The following is a 19,331-nucleotide window of genomic DNA, read 5'->3' as shown; positions in this document are numbered from 1 at the left end:
AAGAAAGGTTTGCATAGTTGTACTACTATGGTAAAATAAGAACATAAAATGCATCCTTAGATTCAGGTAGGCAACAGAAACAGGAAAATGGCTGAAATGTTTCTTAGTCACAAACTTTTGCAATCTCTGCGGTGTGTTTCTCAGCTAGTGAGGGCTAGATTAAAGAGCATTTATTGTAATAGATATAATTTTAATTCTGAGAATGCACATGATTTCCTCAAGTATTTAAACTAATTGATAAAACTGTTAAAACACTAGCTTTTGAAAGGTGTGTGTCAGCATATATTTTACAGTGAAGATTTCTACCCTTCCCAGCTGGGAAGAAGGACTTGGTAATGGGAACCAGGTGTATCTGTACAGTGAGAAAACAAGACAGCAAATAAAAACCCCTTACTTGCGTTATTCATGCTTTTCATCATGTCAGTCTTGATTTTTGCACAACTGACTGCAAATCATTGCAGGGGAGTTGGACTAGATGACCTTTAAAAGCCCCTTCCAACCCAAACTATTCTCTGATAAATGGTAAATTATTGTTGCTTTCTTTATAAACTTTGCAATCAAGTTACCTTTAAATACCTATACTGCCTGAGAGTTTCCTGCTTTCACATGTAATAATAATCTGAATAATAAAATTAACATGACAAATAATTTTAATATTTATCAGTTTAGGACTAATTTAAGGACAACTGTATTGTGTGTTAAATGAGCCAGGATGTTGTCTGTGACTTCCAAATTGGGCTGAAAGTGACTCTGAGAGGCAGAACTGTGCTCAGCCTAGTGAGGTTAAGCTTTGTAATAGTCTAAATAATTATTATCAAGAGCTCTCACTTCCTGAAAAAAATGTGTTTCATATCTGTGGTGGATTTCCTTTCACCAAGACAGTTTGTTGCAGTTGTTTTAGTGGCACGAATGTGAATTTCTATGGGTTTTTGCAGCTCTGTTGTTATCAATTCAGAAATGTTCTCAATAGGTAAGATGATTTCCTATGGTTTGTTTCCTGTGGCTATGTGCTTTGCACAGGGTGACCCTTCACAGAGGAGCTGGGAGTACTCCATCTCAAGTTCAGAAGTTGGAACTAGTCATGTTTGTAGTCACGAGGGAGTGTGTCTCTATCATTTTGGAAAATGAAAAGCCATTGGATTCAACTGCTTTTTTGATGAATATACTGGATGAGTTTGTATCTGGGCTGAAAGCAGGGATTGTTCTCAAATGCTTATATCCACAACAGATGTGCAGAGACAGCCAGTCTGACTCCCACGGCTTAGTTGGGCCAGACAGCGCCATTAAACTTGTGTCAATTACCCCACTGCAGTCACAGCACAGCACTCGACAGCTTCCCTCTGATGTCAGGAGACGTCTGGCGTGTTCTGATGCACAGTCATCTTTTCCTCGGAGAGAAGCAGCATGAAACTCCTTTGCTTCTAAGGTGTTGAGAGCCATGATTTAAAAACAAAACCAAAACCTCACAATACCTAAACCTCTGAGCAGCCGGAAGGCACAAAAGCAGAACAGAGCTGTGGCAGCTCAGTGCTGTTTTGTTGGACAGGAAATGTATTTTGAAAGAAACCTTACTCTGTACAATAGTAAATACAGTTTTTAGAAGCCAATATATTACAGAAATTGTACCTGAGCTGAAGAACAGGTTAAAATAGTTCATGGGGCATACAAAATTACTGAAGTTCCAGTTACTATTACTTTACACTGACATGTAAAGTCAAGTGAAATTTCTACTACCTGTTGTATTTGCCGTCTTGTGACATTGAACTACAGAGAGGCGCCTTTTCCGTAGCCTTTGGAAGAAATGGCTGCTATTTTAACCAAATTACTGTTGGGATAATTTGTCCACATTTGGGAACACAGAGGGGAGGCCACTTGGACAGAATAAGCTCTTTTAAATTTGACATCGTTTTGCTGAAAAAATAGCTATACATATGTACTGCAGTACAGTCCTGTATCTTGTTTGAGAGTTCTCTTATCTTCTCAGTTGGCCATAGGCTAGTAGCATACAGAGATGTGAAGTCCTGATCTACAACGATTTCGATACAGAATTTCTTTTTGTGAAAAGGGACCCATTTCCTCATTGATAGTGTGATGTATGAAACATAGTGAGAATTTTTACCCTGCATCAATTTTAATCCTGCATATTGATGTCAACCCAAGATATCTTTGCCTTCGGAGAAGAAGATAAGTTGGTATGAACTGGGTGTCAAAAGAGGTGTGAAAATATTTTGAGGTGGTTGTTTGGAAACTAAGAGAAGTTACTTTAATCTAGGAATGTAAAAGTATTAAGACTTCAGAAATCATTTTAATATGAGTAAGGGAGGTTGGTGTTTACAACTTACATACAGCCACAGTGTTTCCGCCTTTTTAAGGATAAACTGTGAATTGGAAAAGAAGATAAAAATGAAGGGGTGGATATAGAACAGTAACTGAGCAGTTGAAGGATGAGAGTATGTGCATTTTCAATATTTACTCATCGTGGAGCTTCCTTTGCACCACATGATACTATAAAGGACTATTGCCTCTTGACTTCTCCTTTGTCTTTTCTGCCCAAACTTGTGTATTAATTGTTCCTACCATAGTATGATGTCTTCTGAGCACTGTTGTCACATGGGTAATTCCCTCTTTAACCACTGCAACTAAATTTACTGAGTATCATGATTCAAAGTTCAATTTATTTTATTTCCAGTAATTTATTTTTTAACTTTGTTATTTTATTCCTTATGTAACAATGTTGCCAGAGTCTGTATCATGACAAAGAAGTCCTTTTCATGTTTCCCTCTGCTCACTCAGTCTGAAGAGCAACTTCAGTATTTAACATGTATCTCGAAGGTGGTGTGTCATCAGAATTCACCAGTGGTATTTTTTGCTTTGAAGTATCCCAGCTAAATAATACATTTCTTATAAAAAACTGTATCAATCAGTATATCCTCCCACAGAAGTTTATAGTAGTGTTATTGTAGCCCCTCCCCCTAGTAATGCTTGGATTAAAATATTTTTCTGATTTAAATATCTTTAAATATCTGAAGTATCAACTTGCATTTCATATAGCATAACGGAAGAATTGTGTGGTTTTTTGTACCTGCTCTGTTTGAATTACCAACAGATATTAATGTATATCTATCCATACATGGTTGCAGCTTGTTAACATAAAAATGAACTTTTGAACCTTACTGTTCATATACACAAAAATAGTAATTGAGACTAATGGAATTTAAGGATGGAAACTTAATACAACAGCAAGGGAAATTTAAATTGTATATATGGAAACCATGGATGGTCACTGGAGACTTAAACCAAAAGCAACTCGGGAGAATTTAGGTTTGGGAATGGAGATGTGAAGAACAGAGAGCAGAATTCGGTAGTGTTAATACTGGCATAGAAAGGAAGTGTTATGGCTGTACAGCTTCTCTGGAGAAAGCTGAATTCAGACCAACACCTGCACCTCTGGTGGGGGCACAGACTTCTCAGTGTTCCAGATTCTTTGGGAAGTTGGGCTGTGAAGTTTCCACAAACCTTTTCTTCAGAATAGTTTTAGCATTGCTATTCATAACTGTGCTGACTGTGTAATATTTCTTTAAAATCAAGTTAAAATATCATCAGTGCCTTGGTATTGACAGTTCAAAACACTTCCGCTCTCAATGGCAGCAAAAGGATTGTTGCCTTACAGAGCTCTGCGGGTTTCAGCCTTATTAGAAATGGGTTAATGCTAGATTTTAGCCTGTTGACTATTGTTGGAAGGAGATTACTCTGCTTGTATAAAATAAAATCTGACAATTGAAATTCTTAATGTCTGCAAAAGATAATCTGACCAAATATGTGTATGTTCCTAGTGTTTGGTTTGGGGTGGTTTGGTTTTTTTTCAAGACCAGTCAACTCTTTGCATACTGTGCAATTCTGACTGCTAACAAAACAGTATGTAAAGCTAAATTAACTTTCTTGTCATAAAATGAGTATTTTAATGAATTTGAAATACCAAAAGAGAATCTTGATTCCTCTTTTTTGCTGGACTTACTGCAGGGAATACGTAAGAATTATTTTTGACTTTTATTTCAATGGCATTGCCTTACCCAGCATAACATTCTGCAGTTCTGACTTTTAGTAAGTTCAGTGATGATATGTCTTCTGATAATGAATAATTATGCTGTATTGTGGTCAGGAAGCATTTGTAGAGATTGATGAATACTGCTTTGTTGTATCCTTTACTGCTGTGGGACCAAAGTACTGAGCAAGGGGCTGGAATTGTTTTTAACTTTTTGTAATAGCTACTTGAGATGCAGTTGAGGGAATGATTTGCCCTTCTGTTCTGGACAAATTTTCATCAAATGACTGTCCTTCTTGTTCAAAAAGAGATTTGGGAGAAGACCAGAATATTTCTCATGCATGTAGGAAAGGAATTCTTTTTAATTAAAAAGCTTAATCCAATTTAAATCAGGATTAACACCAAGAGGCTTTCAGTAAGCCAGCTAGCTCTTCTACCAGAGGGAAGTTTTTTGTACAAAACCACCCTACTGTACACACCACTAGCCCTGGATTGTTTCTGTTTTTACCGAGCACAAGGAGCTCCATATCACACTGACATGAAATTAGGTCAAGCTCATGCTTGTTTAATTTTGATTTTGCTAATCCATGTCTGCTGCAAAGAGATGTATAGTAGTGATGTTGATATGCAAGTATTTGAAGTACAATTGCCCCTGTTTCTTAGCATGGAGAAGATGGTTGTGGAAGGTTTGCATTAGCTGCTAGTTGTGTCACAAATGTTCTATAATGTATGGTTTCAAACTCATATTGAGGATTTCATCTGGACTTCTCTCATGAAAGTCCAGTTGAACTTCCAGGGTAGGGCCAGGGGGGGTTCGTGTTGTGAGGACTTCTTTGTAATGTTCGTTCTATGGACCCCTTGAGTCCACTGGAGCACTGCTCCTTTGAATCCTCCAAAAGTCAGAGGGGAAGGTCTTCCCTTAAAGCAGGTGATTATTTTATTCCAAAAGGAGCCAGGTTGATACTGCCTGTATTTTTATTCCTAGTTCTTCCTGCGGATAGCTTGGACTTAGGTGTGAAGAGGGGAAGGATACAGCAAGAAGAGTTTTCCAGAGATAATTACTAAGGCTTAATTTAGTGTTTCTTGTAATTCTAGCATTTAATTAAAAATAGGGATTTTTTTGTACTTTCATTTACTTAAAACGGCTTTGATGTTCCTGAAATGTAATTTTTAAGTGGTCTATATGTTGTTAGAGCTTGTCTTTATTTATGCTTGTCTTTTGATCTCCATTTCAGATGAGATCTTTAGGCTGCAAACCTTAGATTGGAAAAAAAGATAAAGCAGTATTTTTTATCTATGTTGATATTTTAGCTACATGAAGTAGCAACTATCTTGATTAACAATTCACATTTTTGAGGGAAATATAAAACTTACTTCTGGTTTATGTGTAAAGCAACCAGGGTATAGAATTAAATTGAAGTTCTTAAATGAAGCGAAGACCAAGATAAATGGTTTCCATAAAGAAAACAAAAAATATAATCAAGAGCTTACCTAATCAGTATTTTAAAAATGTAATTAAAATTAATACTGTAATGACTTAACAACTGTGGGGCACACACAGGCTCATTTCTCGTTTTTTAAAACTTTTTCCAAAACTTCTGTTATAGACAAACTCTTATAAAAACAGTAAGGATAGAATTCGTGTTTATCGCTGTAAATACCTAATCTATACATAGCCAGTGTCAATTAAGCAAACATCACGCTTTATCTGTTGGTGCTACACAGAGTTCTCCTAAGGTTATTTTGGTACTCTAACTTCCTAAGATTCCTACTAAAATATTTAGCTCTTCTACCTTAACCACGTCAGCTGCCGTTCTGATCAGAAGGCAGTGCTGTTTGCTGTCTTCCTTTTTTTGGCTCTTAGACCAGATGGCAATAGCTTGTTTTCCAGATTAGGTTAGTTTAGCCAAGAAGTGTGAAGAGAAGCAGGGGTAGAAGTATGATATGTTGTGAATAACAGTGTATCTTAGCAATTAGTTTTATTAAACCTGATGGCAACTATTACTAGAATACAGCATTGTCCTTACATATAGGCCTTTCAATGATTTTAACAGATAGTTTAATGATTTTTTTTGCTAGTCAATGCCCTTTAAAAAAAGTAAATTATTATATGGCTGCAGAAAGCTTATATAGTAATATAAATAACAAATATGTATAAATAAGCACCAGTCTCCAAGCTGCCTTACTAAATAGAGTCAGACACTCTATATTGATCTTGCTTTTTTTCACTATTTGAATTGGATTTTTCTTGAAGGAGTGACATGCACATTTGTATAGTGGAATGCTTGTGACAACTGTATGTGTGTAGAAAACAGTTCCATTAACTTTTCTTGCTAACACTGGAGACCTGCATTAAGATATTAAGGCACTATAAATAAGAGCAAACCCTGCTGTTACATACTCAGCTGAGGTTTATTATTTAGAGAACCAATCCCTGGTTGGCATCTATTTTTCTTTGCTTTTGTCATAGTCACAGTGCTTCCTAACAGTTTTCTGACAATTTTGGGGTCCTGAAAAGCCACAAACTTCTTCCTTGTGTGATTACGTCCTTCTCTTTACAGCTATCTGTTTACTTGTCCTAACGAAACAAGGAATTGCAAGTGGCTGGGAGAAAACAAAGATGAATGGTGACTGTTGTGTTTGCTCTCATGCTAATTCATCAACTTGAAGTCAACGTTTGGGTCAAGCAAAACAGATAAGTCTGAAGTTGGAAAGTTTATGGAGCTGCTTGACATACGCTTATTTTTAAATATACTATGACATCATGGTGCCTAAAGATGTTGCTTCTGTAGCTTTTTACCTGACTTCATAGTTAGTATGATGTGCAGTAGTCAGGAGTCATAGCAGTGACGCTGTAGTTAGAGCTGAAGATATGTTTTAAGTTTGCACCTTTTGTTTTAAAGCATTTACAAATTTTTGAAGATTTCATATTTGGTGGAATTAAGCCTTCTATTTTTTTCTGTTTTATTGGATGCTGTTTTACAGAAATATCTGCTATAAGCCATACTGTTTCTGGGAATAGCCATGCTTGTTGGGGCACCTAAACTTTGATCTATATATGCAATTCATCTGATGTGTAACTTCCCATGGGATTTTGTCTCGTTTTGCCCTTCCTGGGACAACCTGAGATGTAGGCCCTTACCTGTCCTGTATTTTATGTGACTAAGAGACAGGTTGACTTAATAGTACATGCATGGTATTCCTGGTCTTAAATCCCAAAAGGGCCACAATGTAGTCTTTTTTGTGCAGTGGAATGCTGGAAGAAAAAATATAAGGCTTTATGCTAACTTTAGTTTTAAGAAAAAAAAAAGACAAAGCAAATACTTGGTCAGACCCTAATCTCTCTTCCTTACAAAATTTGCAGAAAAATGAGAAATGCAGGCTCTGATGTTCAAATCAGGTTGGATGTACATGTGGGAGAGTGATTTCACTGTTGGGTAAACCTTTTTTCTTTTAGTTTAAAATCAAAGCCTTAACAGTATTATTCACTAATCAATATCTACTTACATGTTTAAAATAAAGCCCTGGTACAAATGCTATCTTGGAATAAAGTGACGGATATCAAATGCTAATGGAACTGTAGCAGGCTTTTCAGAATTGCTACTTCTAATTTTCAGGCAGCTGCTGCTTTAGATTTCAGTTAACAATCTCAGTGCCTCCTTGGAGATCTGTGTTGGGATTTTTGAGGGGGGTTATTTTTTCTTTTGACTAGCTCCAATGAGCATTTGTTGGAGTTTGAAAACAATTCTATCTGGACAGTTCTGAAGTGCAGAACAGTCTTTTCCTTCTGTTCTGTAAGTGCATTAACCACTACAAAAGAAAATGTTTTGGCAATATTAGTGACTTATACTTGGTCACCAAACTACTGGGGTTTATTACAAAGTATCTTTTATACCTCTTTCTTCTCATGCACTACTGGAAAATAAACAAGCTGGAATAAAATTTCTAAAGTTAGTCAATATAATTTTTTGCCACTAAGGCAACTGAATTCTTAGAAGGGGAAGAAAACATGGGGTTTTGATCTGACTGAAGAAACTTAAAATTACTTTTCTGATATTATTTTAAGCTTTTTACTCTCTTTCCATCCTGGTTTGTGCTTTGCATGGGATCTTCACTTGCTGTAGGTCAGAACTGGGTTCACAGCACATATGTTCTAAGGCTGTCCTGAATTTGAAGACTTTTTAAAGATAAATGTTAAGTTAAAGGTTTTAGCAGGTATTTCATAGGCTGATTAAAGCCTATGAAATACCTTGCAAATGAGACCAACAGTATTTTTTGTCTAAAATGCAAATAACTAAAATACCTTAAGGGTTAAGATGTTTTTAATTAGGAAAGTTGTTCTGAACTACACAAATAAATATCTAAGAAAAAAAGAAAGCAAAAGGTCTAAGTTATTCTTTCAACCAGAATAAGGTATGGCTACTGCGTAAGGCATTAGCAGTGCTTTCCAGAAGTGTCATTCCCTGAATGGTATCATTGTTAACCAAAATTTCTGAAGTTGTGAAGCGATTGGTGGTAGTGTGTTTGCAGGGCTGAGAATGCAATAGGACCATGTACCTACCCTCTGTCTAAGGGCAGTGGTCTGCTGCTTGGGTACCAGTGTTCTTGATGTGTGACTGAAAAAAATCAACTGAAATTGCAGTTTTGTTGCTCAGAAATCTTCTTTTGTTATCTTTGTGCACAAATACGTGTTGGTCTTTAATTCTTGAAGTTTCTAGAGAACCTGTGGTGGTTCTGCTCTTAGTAAGACTTAAAACTAGAGCAGAGTTGTTTTTTATAAATATCTTTGAAAAAGTAGGTATGTTAATACTGATACCTTGCACAAATTTAACTTTTAGGCACTTTTTTTAAATTCAATCAATATTTTTCCTTCGGATTTAATTGGGTATAGTGACACAAATCCTCCATGGTCATGAATTGTCATAGCACCATTGACTCTTCTTCTCTCCATCCCTGAAGTATTGATACCTACATACAGCTACACTCCGGTTTGTAAGTCATGTGCTGCTAAACAGCTCCCAGAGGAGGCCTCATTTCAGTGACAGATGAAGGCTGTGTGTATATGGTGGGTGTTGAAAATGATTCAGAACATTAACTTTGCTTACAGAATTATGATTCGGTTTTAAGCTGCTGTTCATTCTTCATCAGAGGAGAATGGAGTCCATAGTGAATCGGTTTCCAGTCCTGCTCGGGTTTGGTATTTCGGCCAGTCATGTGTTTAATGCAGCTTTTGGGCAGGGAAACAGCTTGAGAGCTGCTCCGTGCCTCAGGCTACCAGCTGCTTACCTAATTGGCCTGGGAGCACAGTGGAAAGAAAGCTGAGGCACCAAGTCAGCTGGCTTCAGTGTTGTTCCCAGCTGGAAGAAACCTGCTTATTGGTTTAACATGGCATCCAGTAGTGTAGATACCTAGCAACTGTTTGCTTAGGGATGGGGCTATCAACACTTGCTGTCCAGTTCCTTCACATCGATTCAGCGTGACTCAAGTTTGAGTCTTTTTCTTCAGTTGGGCAACACTTGAAGGCTGCTGAGCTAAAACTTATTTAAAGACTGAGTCTTTCCTCATCTGAGTGGGAGCTTTCACAACAAAGCGTGGCAGGCACATAAGACACGTTGAAGAGAGAGCCTAAATAATATCCATGGATACATGCAGAAGGAAAATAGATGTAGAGGACAAAGAACATAGTTTGAGAAAGTAGAGCAGTATGCTCTGAATTATTCTTCCAGTTACTCAGTGAACTTAATTTTGACAGCCAGAAAGGCTCAAAATGTGCCTTTCATCAAGAATGGTAAGTGGTAAGTTGTAGGGTAAAGAAGAATTTCTGATTTTGATAGATTTCTTTGTTCAGAAATCCCAGGAGGTTCTTATGCTTCTGTAAAAAATGTGAGGAATTTGAAATGTTTGGTTTTGTTAATCTTTAAGTTGTTAAAATCCATGACACTGTGTTCTTTGGGAAGATTTTGTATGCAGTTAACACTTGGATTTGAAGTAAATGCTAATAAGCTTGTCTTACCTAAGACATTCATCTGTTTGAATGTGCGAGGAATGTAGACTAATAACTTCTTATGATCACAGTCATTTGTTTCTATAATTATTTAAATATTGTTCATTTGGGTGATTTGTTTCTGTAATTATGTAAATACTGTTCAGCTGGGTTTTCAGATGTTTTCAGAAGTATGTGTGGGTCCATTGGATTTTCACAGGTGATTTTATTAGTTGAGATCCTTGGTCTGTCCATTTCTCTGTAACTGTTTTCTTGTTAGTAACTTTTGAGCTTGTTGAGAAACTGCTTTGACTTGAAAGGGCAGCGACCTTGAAGTGATGGTGTAGGGATGAAATGTTGCTGTTAGTGCTTCTGCTGAAAGAGAAGACAACTTGCCCATTATATGTTATTTTCTGGTAGCATCTGACTGGCAAACCAATTTGTTGCTAGCCATGATATTTTGTGGTTTATTGCTACAAGAGGATGGCTCAAGAAATGTAAGTCATGCCAAGATGCTGACTTACAGAAATAGGGTGAAGGAGGATTTAGAAGAATGTATAGACAAATAAGTGAGAAAACAAAGTTGTTCTGCTGTTTACAAAGCAGCCAGCTAAGGGCTTTCTGCAAGTAACTCATCTGCTGGTAAATAATCAGTGCAGCAACTGTTATTACACTGATCATATTGGTATTGCCTATGTGCAAACTGTCCTTGCAGTTGATGAAAGTTTGCTTGCAGGACAACTGCAGGTGACAGTATAGCATTTATCCCAAGGATATAGCAATTATATTGTGTATTACAGTGAAATTAAACAAGCAATAATAAAAAAGTGTGAGAATATCTTATGCCTTAAAATTGTCCTGTATTACAATTTTATGAAAACCTGTCATATTCAAAGGTATCACTTGCTTAAATGCTGCATATCTTTTTAAATGGGTGTAGTTATGTAATGTGAAATTTAGTGTGTATGGTGTTAACCCTGTTTAAGCATTTGGCTCTTAATAATTTTGCATAGGTGTTTTTCCTACAATGTGAAGTTTAAATAGAATGCTGTGAAAGCAATGAGACTGTAGAACATTTTGTCCACTGGATCTCCAAGAGGAAAGAAATTACCTATCCTGGTCTTTTTCTTTTCAATTGTTTTCAGTGAAACAAGTCCAACCTTATGTAGACAGGTTCTTGTAATCAAAATTTGCAGGGCTGTCATCTAAGGAGACTTTGGTAAGCACGATATTAGTAAATACTTAACGTCTTCTTCCTCCCTATCTTCCACATGTAAAATGTCATTAAAGCAAACATTGCATTTTCTACCATACTTCTAAAAACATGTAAACATCGTTCATTTTTCAGCCATTACAGGGCTTCTACTTCCAAGCTTATTTAAATTTTATAGAAGAGCAAATGTAGTTAATCAAATGCCCATTAACTCCTCAAATTATCTAACTTCTGATTTCATAGGTATCTCAAAGACTATTCTTAGTTGCATGTTACTATTACTGGACCTCTGCCCCTCTCCAAATTATAAATTAACTAACTAACCTTATCAATAAATAAAATCGATATACATCATTTTAAGAGTTAAACTGACTTTTCAGTAAGTATCAGAAGAGCTTCCTGACTTCAAAGGAGAAGCTGCAAACTATTTGTGACTGGGAAAAAATGTGCACTTTTACAAAACTTGCAATTTTTGTTACTGTGTTACTCATAGACTAGAATGAAATAGGCCATTAGGATGGCTAACCAGGTTAGACACTTCCAGGTGCTCCCTCTGCTTCTCACTTCAACTTCCCTTGCATTTTAGCAATTTATAACCTTCATTTCATTTCAGCCTTTTTTTTTAACTATTGCAATTATTCCAAAAAGGTGATTTCAGTGCTTTATCTTAAAGATCAGTTTTTGTTTTAGTTTGAAATTTAAGGCCTCTTTATTTTTTTCATAATAGGACTGTCTGTATACTTCAGGCTTGTGAAGGTCCTGCTCCTTATATGAGTTCTTGCTTTCCCCCTTGCCATGGGAAGGTGAAGGTGGTTGGATGCAATAGCATTTCTGCTAATTGCATGCAATCATGCAGCTTTTATATCTTATGCATGGTCTTTAAAGTGCACTTGTCACACTAATTCTTTAAAGGTTTAAAATACCTCATTAGAGGAATATTTCTCATTAATCCTCTTGCAAATCATGTCTGTTTCTCAAATGTTTCCCTATTCCATGTGAAAGAGGAAGCTTCCCTTTGCGCTAGCCACACTCATCAGCCCTGGGGTTTTGTGCAGCTATAATTCAAATCTGACTTAGATCTACTACTCTGGTGTAGAAAATACCAATTAAATTTGTTTCATTTCAGCATCTCTAGGTGGTATTCAGTATCCATGTAGCCTTGGGCAGCCACATGGTTAACTATGTTCCGTACCAAATGCTTCCTCTAATCTGTTACTGGCACGGAGGGGAGAGTTGCCAGCCCCATTTTGTTGTAGCCATCTTCAGAGAGATGAAACCTGAGTCTGTTGCCTCATCTCTTCCCAAAATAGGACGTTTGCCAGCAGTGATGGGAGAGGTAGCAAATGAGAAAGGAAGGAGCAAAAACTGTGACTGATGTAGTGGGGAGCAACAGATGTCATGTGGAAAATTGAGATATACTCAATGAGCATTTTCTACAAACATTTTCATACTGATGTAACTTAGTTATGGGGTGTGAGATACGAGCATATGAGAGAGTGAGTGAGTTTAAGCTTTGAAGCATTTCAGACAGATGGAAGTTTGTGGTTTAAGACAATTTATGTGGAATTACAGGGTAGGCTATTCACAGCTTAATGATTCTGCTTTAAAAGTGATTTTATGTTATAATTAAAAGAGATTTGGTGAAAGAGAATAGAAGGAGCTGGGTTAAAGAAGCAAGGAAGGTAAAGGCCAAGAGCTGCTGCTGCTGTTAAAAGCGTGTCATTCATAAAGAGCTATACCCTGTAAAAGAACATAATGCAGAGAATTACAGGTTACTCTTGTGATATCAACTTCAGCTTACACTGTTGACAAATGCAGATTTCTTTGAATACATTATTAAGGGCAGTATCACCATAAATGAATGAGAAAAAGTGCTTTGACATCTGTATTACAAATTGTATTAAAATACATACTTATCTGGAACAGAAAAAAACTGTGTCTCAATCAGCACAGGGTATTTGATATTCAGCAGCATAAAAAAAGAAAAAGCCGTAATACTGTGAGTTTTATTTTCCAAATAAGCTTTTAGCACTTGAAGCAATGTTCAATTACTCCGAGTATTGCCCTTTGTATAAAAGGAAAGATGGTTTATTTGCAAACTACTCACTCTGCCAAAATGTGTTGTTCATTGCTTGCCTTTCCATGTTTCTTTCTTTTTGATGTATTTGATGTATTTCAGTACTCAGAGATCACTCACCTTAATGTTACCTGTTTTGTAAGCACCTCTTGATTCTATTCTTGTCAAACTTCAAATTAATAAAACTAATTTAATTTTTTGCAGCCCTGTTTATTTTAATGCTTTACTCTTGGGGCTTGTATCAATTGAAATAAACAGTGGTTTCGTCTGAATGACAGTGCCTCTGCACAGTCAGTTGGCTGTGGTCTCTGATGTTAGTATTTCTGTTTCCAGAAGACTCCTATTCTTCAAACTGTTTTATTTATAACTTTTACCTCCATTTTTAACTCCATTATAACTTTTAACTAGGTGTATTATAGAAATTATTTGGGATATTTCAGGGATGTCACTCTTTTGATAGTGCATTATAGACATTTTTCTGTAGAGATGATGACTCTAAAGACAGTGGCATCACTGTGAGTCATAAGAGTATGGTCTGTGTTCCCTAAGCATACTGTTTTCTTTCTAGGCTTTGTGTTCCGTGTTGGACTGTCTTTCGTTCATTTTTATAGATTAAGTTTTGTTCAGATATGTCAGAAATACATAGGACAGCAAGTGTTTCCTTTATTGCTGAGGAGTTACTGCTTTTCACCAGGTTGTGTTCTAAGATTTGAACTTCAGAATTGGTGCTGTTTACAGTGACATTTTATATTTTTCATCCTTAACAGAAAGGGCTATTGCAAGACATGAAGTCAGAGAAATAGAGCAACGTCATACGGTAGATGGTCCCCGACAAGATGTGACACTGGATGAAGAAGATGATGTGGTGATTATTTACAACAGAGTACCCAAGACTGCCAGCACATCCTTCACAAATATTGCCTATGATCTCTGTGCGAAGAACAAATACCATGTTCTACATATCAATACAACCAAAAACAATCCTGTTATGTCTCTGCAAGATCAGGTAAGCTGCTGAATTTGGGATGTCTTTATGAAACAAGGAAAGAGCACAGGAAAAAAAAATTGCTATTGTAAACTTGGGTGATCTGATGTAATTGGCTTTTACGTCACGTTTTCCAATATAAATTCAATCTAATGGGTTCATATTTTCTTTGTAGAGAATTAATATTATTTCTTAATAGGTTTAGGTTTTTGCTGGGCTACTGGAGGTGATAAGTGTCTGTTTCTTGGACAAAAGCAAAGCTAAAAAGGGACATGACTGAGGTAGAAATGACCTTTGTTGTTATAACTGTTTTGGCTGTGTAATGCTACTTGCCTGTCATCTCCATCTGCAGTGAATGCAGTCTTAGGCAATTTGCTTTCTGAGTAGCGCAGGCACTGTGCCATGCTGTCAGGGCTAGAGTTGTGTCTTTGGTACTGGCTCTGGTCAGGTCTCACAGGTGATAAAAAACATACAGCAAAGTAGTTGTAAATAGCTTGCACTGTGAAGGATGGGTCACTTTGCATCCATTTAAAGCTCTCACTAAAATCACTGTAGTACCAGACTGGCAATGATCATGGCTACCACTGCATCAGATGATGAGTATTTAAAAAAGATGATGAAGGATCAGTGCCCTGTTTTTGTTAGGCTGGGCTGAGGAAGTAGGTTTGTTGGTTTATCTTCTTTAATATTTCCTTGGCTGACATGAGTGCACTTGCAGGGAGCCCAGGTTAGAGATCTGAAACATCACTATCATCATCCCTGCTTGTAAAACAAATGTTTCCGAACTCTGTACTGCCGGTTGTATGCTGATCGCTTAAGTTGATATGCAGCAGAGGCAGGAGCTGTTCTGCATTGCAGCATGTCAGCACTGAGCCTTCCAGCTCCTTTAAGTGCATGTCTGCAGGCAGAAGCAGCTCTGCACAGCTGGACTGGGCTGAGGGGAAGCAGATGCTAAAGGCCCTCCACTTCCAGTTCTGTATGTGGGAGAAAGGTTGAGCTAGGGATCTCCATGCAGAGGAAATAATGGACTTAGGTGATACTGGAATCTGTTTTGTGATAGTGGGGTTGTGTTACTGTTGAGTATTTCCTCCTGTAAAATTGTTTCCTAAATATGAAGGTGATACTGTCATACATGATTACTGAGATTATTAAGAGTAAATCTGGTAGCCATCACTATAGTCCTGTTCACTGCATAGAACAAATACTAAAGACCTGTGCACTAAGAGCAGAATGATTTTTCAGATGATTTAATAAGCCTATATCTGTTAATTAAAAATCATGCTCAAGTCAGTAATACTTCATGCTGCGCTTCCCACCAAATTCTGTTTCTGTCAAGGTGCCTCTTGAAATGGAAGTCTGTCCTGAAGGATAGGAGAGCTAGTCATTTAATATAAATTCAATGGTATAAATTACACAGGCTACCTTAAATTTCTACTTCTGTTTGAACTTAATTCAAGTAAAATACGTTCTTCACTGGCTTAGTTTTGTATAAGAGAAACTCTTCATCTTCTCTGATAATAATCTATTGAAAAATGAAAATCTGTCCGTGCTGAGCATGTACACAATACTCTCAGTCCTACCTTCATTTGATACTATGCTCTTGTCCATGGTGATAAATTATGTACTTAAATTAGACAGTTGATACTATTCTTCTCTGATGGCCATTAACTGGGAGATGCTGACAGTGAAGAACTTCATATATTGCACAGCTGTTCAAAATCGCAGAAATAATTATTCAGCTTTAATACACGGAGATAACAACTTGCCATTGTAAGTCATAGTGTGTAAGTCTGGAGATGGCAGGGGTGCTGAGTGGTAGCTGATGACATTTAGTCTGTGTGGGCTTGGATTAGCATGACATTCATATGCCACCTTCACTGGTGTAGCTCATTTGGGTGCATTAGGTGTATATGCGCCAGTAGTAAAATACGTAAACACATCATAGAGACAAAATTGTTTTATCAGTGATACTCTTTGTTGAAGCAAATCTCCCTAAGCAAGGTGAAGATTGCCTTGGGCCTGGCAGAAATTTGTAAATTAGTGAGCCTTCTTTTGTGCAGTATTTCTGCTGTATTTTTTCCAAACTGCTGTAATTCTGTTACAGATTTTAAGTTCTCTGCCCATATGTGAAACCTTTACTTCTTGAATGCAATATGAAAAAAATGATATTTAAAATCCACTCCAAATATAGTCTGTATCTGATTTGAGATAATCCGATAAGAGTTCCTAACACTCAGTTTCAGGTGTAACTTGTCCCAGCAGCCCTCCTTTCTTTTGCAGTGTCTCTGGCAGCAGGATCCTGGGAGTTGCCCCCCTTTCCCCAGGTTGGGCCTTTTCTGTGCAGCAAGCTGAGTGCCATGTTGCCTATATTGCATTTCTGACCTGTGTGGTCTGTAGTAGAAACACTTGCTTTTTATAATTAAATCAGAGTAGTTGTTTGGTTGAATTTTATTTGCTGCTTGCATGTTTCAGCAGTGACACTTTGCCTGTAAAAGAATGTCTGTGTTATGGCTATCAGGATGGCATACCAGCCACACAAACTTTATTGGTTTTGTTACATGGTGAAATTGTCATCTAAAACATTTAAAATTAAATGACTGTTCTGCATTACAGCATGTATTCTTGATATATTATTTTAAAAGTGGGTGTGAGAACATTCTCTATACTGTTACGAATGCTACAATTATCCAGTGTTTCACTCCCTCAGCTTGCTGTTTTCTGTTTCTTGTTATTTTTTCTCCTTCGGTTTCTCTCTCAGTTTTTCTCAAAAGAGCAACCTGAAAATGTATTATCTTGCTTCCAAGTGCATTCTAAAACAGTTGGTCTCTCAGAGGACAGCACAGTCATAGTGGCTTTAGTGGTACTTATTTCCTCTGCTAGTGCAGGTTTCAGTGGCAGTGAGAGAAAGGCTGCAGCAACTCTTGTTAGAAGTGGAAGTACTGTCCTGTGCTCGTGAACAGTTAAGAACTTTTCCCTTAGAGTTAGATGGTCTACTGAGTATGAGTGCTGCATGTGTGCCAATTGTATTTTCCTTCTGAGAAAGAAGTATTAGTGCAAGGCAGGTATCCTGGCTGTGCTGTGGCTGAACTGGTGAACTCAATTCACCATCTCACAAAATTGCTTCTCAACTGTCCTTGCCTTGGGCTTGCTTGTGGTTGTTCATGGCCTGCAGCCAAAGGTGTGCTGCTTGCCTGTTTCCAGCATTCCCAACCCTCTGATTCAGAGCTAACTCAGACAAACTCATGCGCACTCATGCACATGCTTGCACACTCAGACACACTCTTGCATACTAACACATACACACACTCTTGCACACACACACACACTGGGACACAAGCAGTCACACACACACACACCATCCAGCTCAGACACACAATCACACACAGACACATCCACACATGCACATACACACGCTTGCACAAGCATGTGCGCCTGTGTGTGCATTAGTGTGTGTGCATGTGCATGCGTGTGTGTGTGATTGTGAGTGTGATTGTGTCTGATGGTGTGTGAGTGAGTGTGTGGTCAGACTGTAGGGAAGAGGGACTGATGGTTGCAGTTAATGGACAGAGATAAGAACTTAAAATATCACTTTAGTTCGCACACATGGCTTTTTCTCAGACCAGGTATGCTGGTTGGGTTTTTCCTTTTTTAGGCTCACTGGGACTTGTTTTAAATTCTTACCGTCCTAGAAACTGAATGTGTTTAACTTACCTTTCAGGACATCTTATTCCCCTAGAGTATGTTTGATCTGGCTTTTTAATTCAGTGAACCTCAGCTGATTTCCCACTTACTAAAGGCTGTGAAGCAACTTTGTAGCTGATTATATAAAAGCACCATGAAACAACTTCACAGGAATTCCATTCACGTCTATATGAACTTCTAAAGTCACCTCGAATTTTATTCAGTTGGGCTCAGATGGAGAAGCTTTCTCTTTTGAAAGCTCCACTATCCACTAAGCCCTGAAGAGAAAGGTAAAATTGATCATATTTAACAGTATGAAACAGTGAGCAATATTCATCTCTGACCTAAAATGTCTGAATCCAGACTCATTAGGTTGTCTGTGACCTGGAACAATTCTGGCTTTTGGAATACTGCAAACTGTGGGAGAAAAAAAAAAAATCTCTCGCCTGCAGGCTAGTTATGGGCATTAAAAACTATAGTTCTCAGGGGCTCAGCATGTTGCAGGTCCATCTTAAGACAGATGTAAATGTCACAGCTATCTTACAAAACCTTCCTAGCCTTCTCTTAGCTTGGCTGGTGTTAGAGGCTAGACTATTCATCCGATGTTCATAAAAATTATTTCCGTAGCAGACAATAACATTGTAAGACAAAGGCAATAAAGGATTTTTGTAACTGTTACTGGAACATCTACAGTTTGATGCCAGATGCTGGCATAGGGATCTAAGACAAAAACCTTAGGATTTTGTACTTAACATTACTGTATATCTAGTCCTAGTCTATCCAAAACTGAAATCTAGATGATGTAAGATATCAAAAAGCTTGTTCATGGAAACATAAACATACCTTTATTATGTGGATTGCACTGCACAGCATAAATAGCATAACTGGTTTACTTGCGGAGTTGTATCAACCAACCGTGACATTTTGGGGTTCGTGGGTGAAGGAAGGAGAGGTGATTTATATTTTGTATTTAGAAAACTTCTTTCCTAGGTAAAGAAAAATTTATAGCTGAGTCTCTCCACTGAAAATATCTTGTCATTAATCTTGGAAAGATACAGTCAATGGAAGTGTGGTTTATTTCAGTAGCAGTAAAGGTAGTTCAACCGGATTCAAAGTCCCATATTACCAGTTTGTGCTATGGACAAAACCAGACAGAAAGGCAGTGCAGTTCAGGAAACACCATTGTGTAACATCGTGCAGCTAGATTTGCTGCAATTTTCATGTGCAATATGTGGTTTAAATTTTGTAATGCCACAGACTATGAAACTTGTGCACAGAACAAATTAATGTTGCCTGTTACTAAAAAGTAATATACACTGCTGTTATCTGAGAGTCTAAGAGCCAGTGTTT

The 19,331-nt window shown here is 37.4% G+C and overlaps 1 protein-coding gene across 1 annotated transcript in view; it reads left to right on the top strand.

The window, feature by feature from the left end:
• HS2ST1 (heparan sulfate 2-O-sulfotransferase 1) overlaps positions 1-19,331 on the top strand; it is an 81,509-nt gene that overhangs the window by 45,655 nt on the left and 16,523 nt on the right. Inside the window, exon 2 of the mRNA XM_042030279.1 lies at positions 14,083-14,321. Within this exon, the coding sequence (XP_041886213.1) occupies positions 14,083-14,321 (239 nt within the window). The remainder of the gene's footprint in view (positions 1-14,082; positions 14,322-19,331) is intronic.

The sequence above is a fragment of the Corvus kubaryi genome, unplaced genomic scaffold, assembly GCF_017639235.1.
Source record: "Corvus kubaryi isolate FWS band 111438036 unplaced genomic scaffold, C.kubaryi_AGA036_p1.0 37334, whole genome shotgun sequence".
Taxonomy (NCBI): domain Eukaryota; kingdom Metazoa; phylum Chordata; class Aves; order Passeriformes; family Corvidae; genus Corvus; species Corvus kubaryi.
This window is presented reverse-complemented; position numbering and strand designations above follow the sequence as displayed.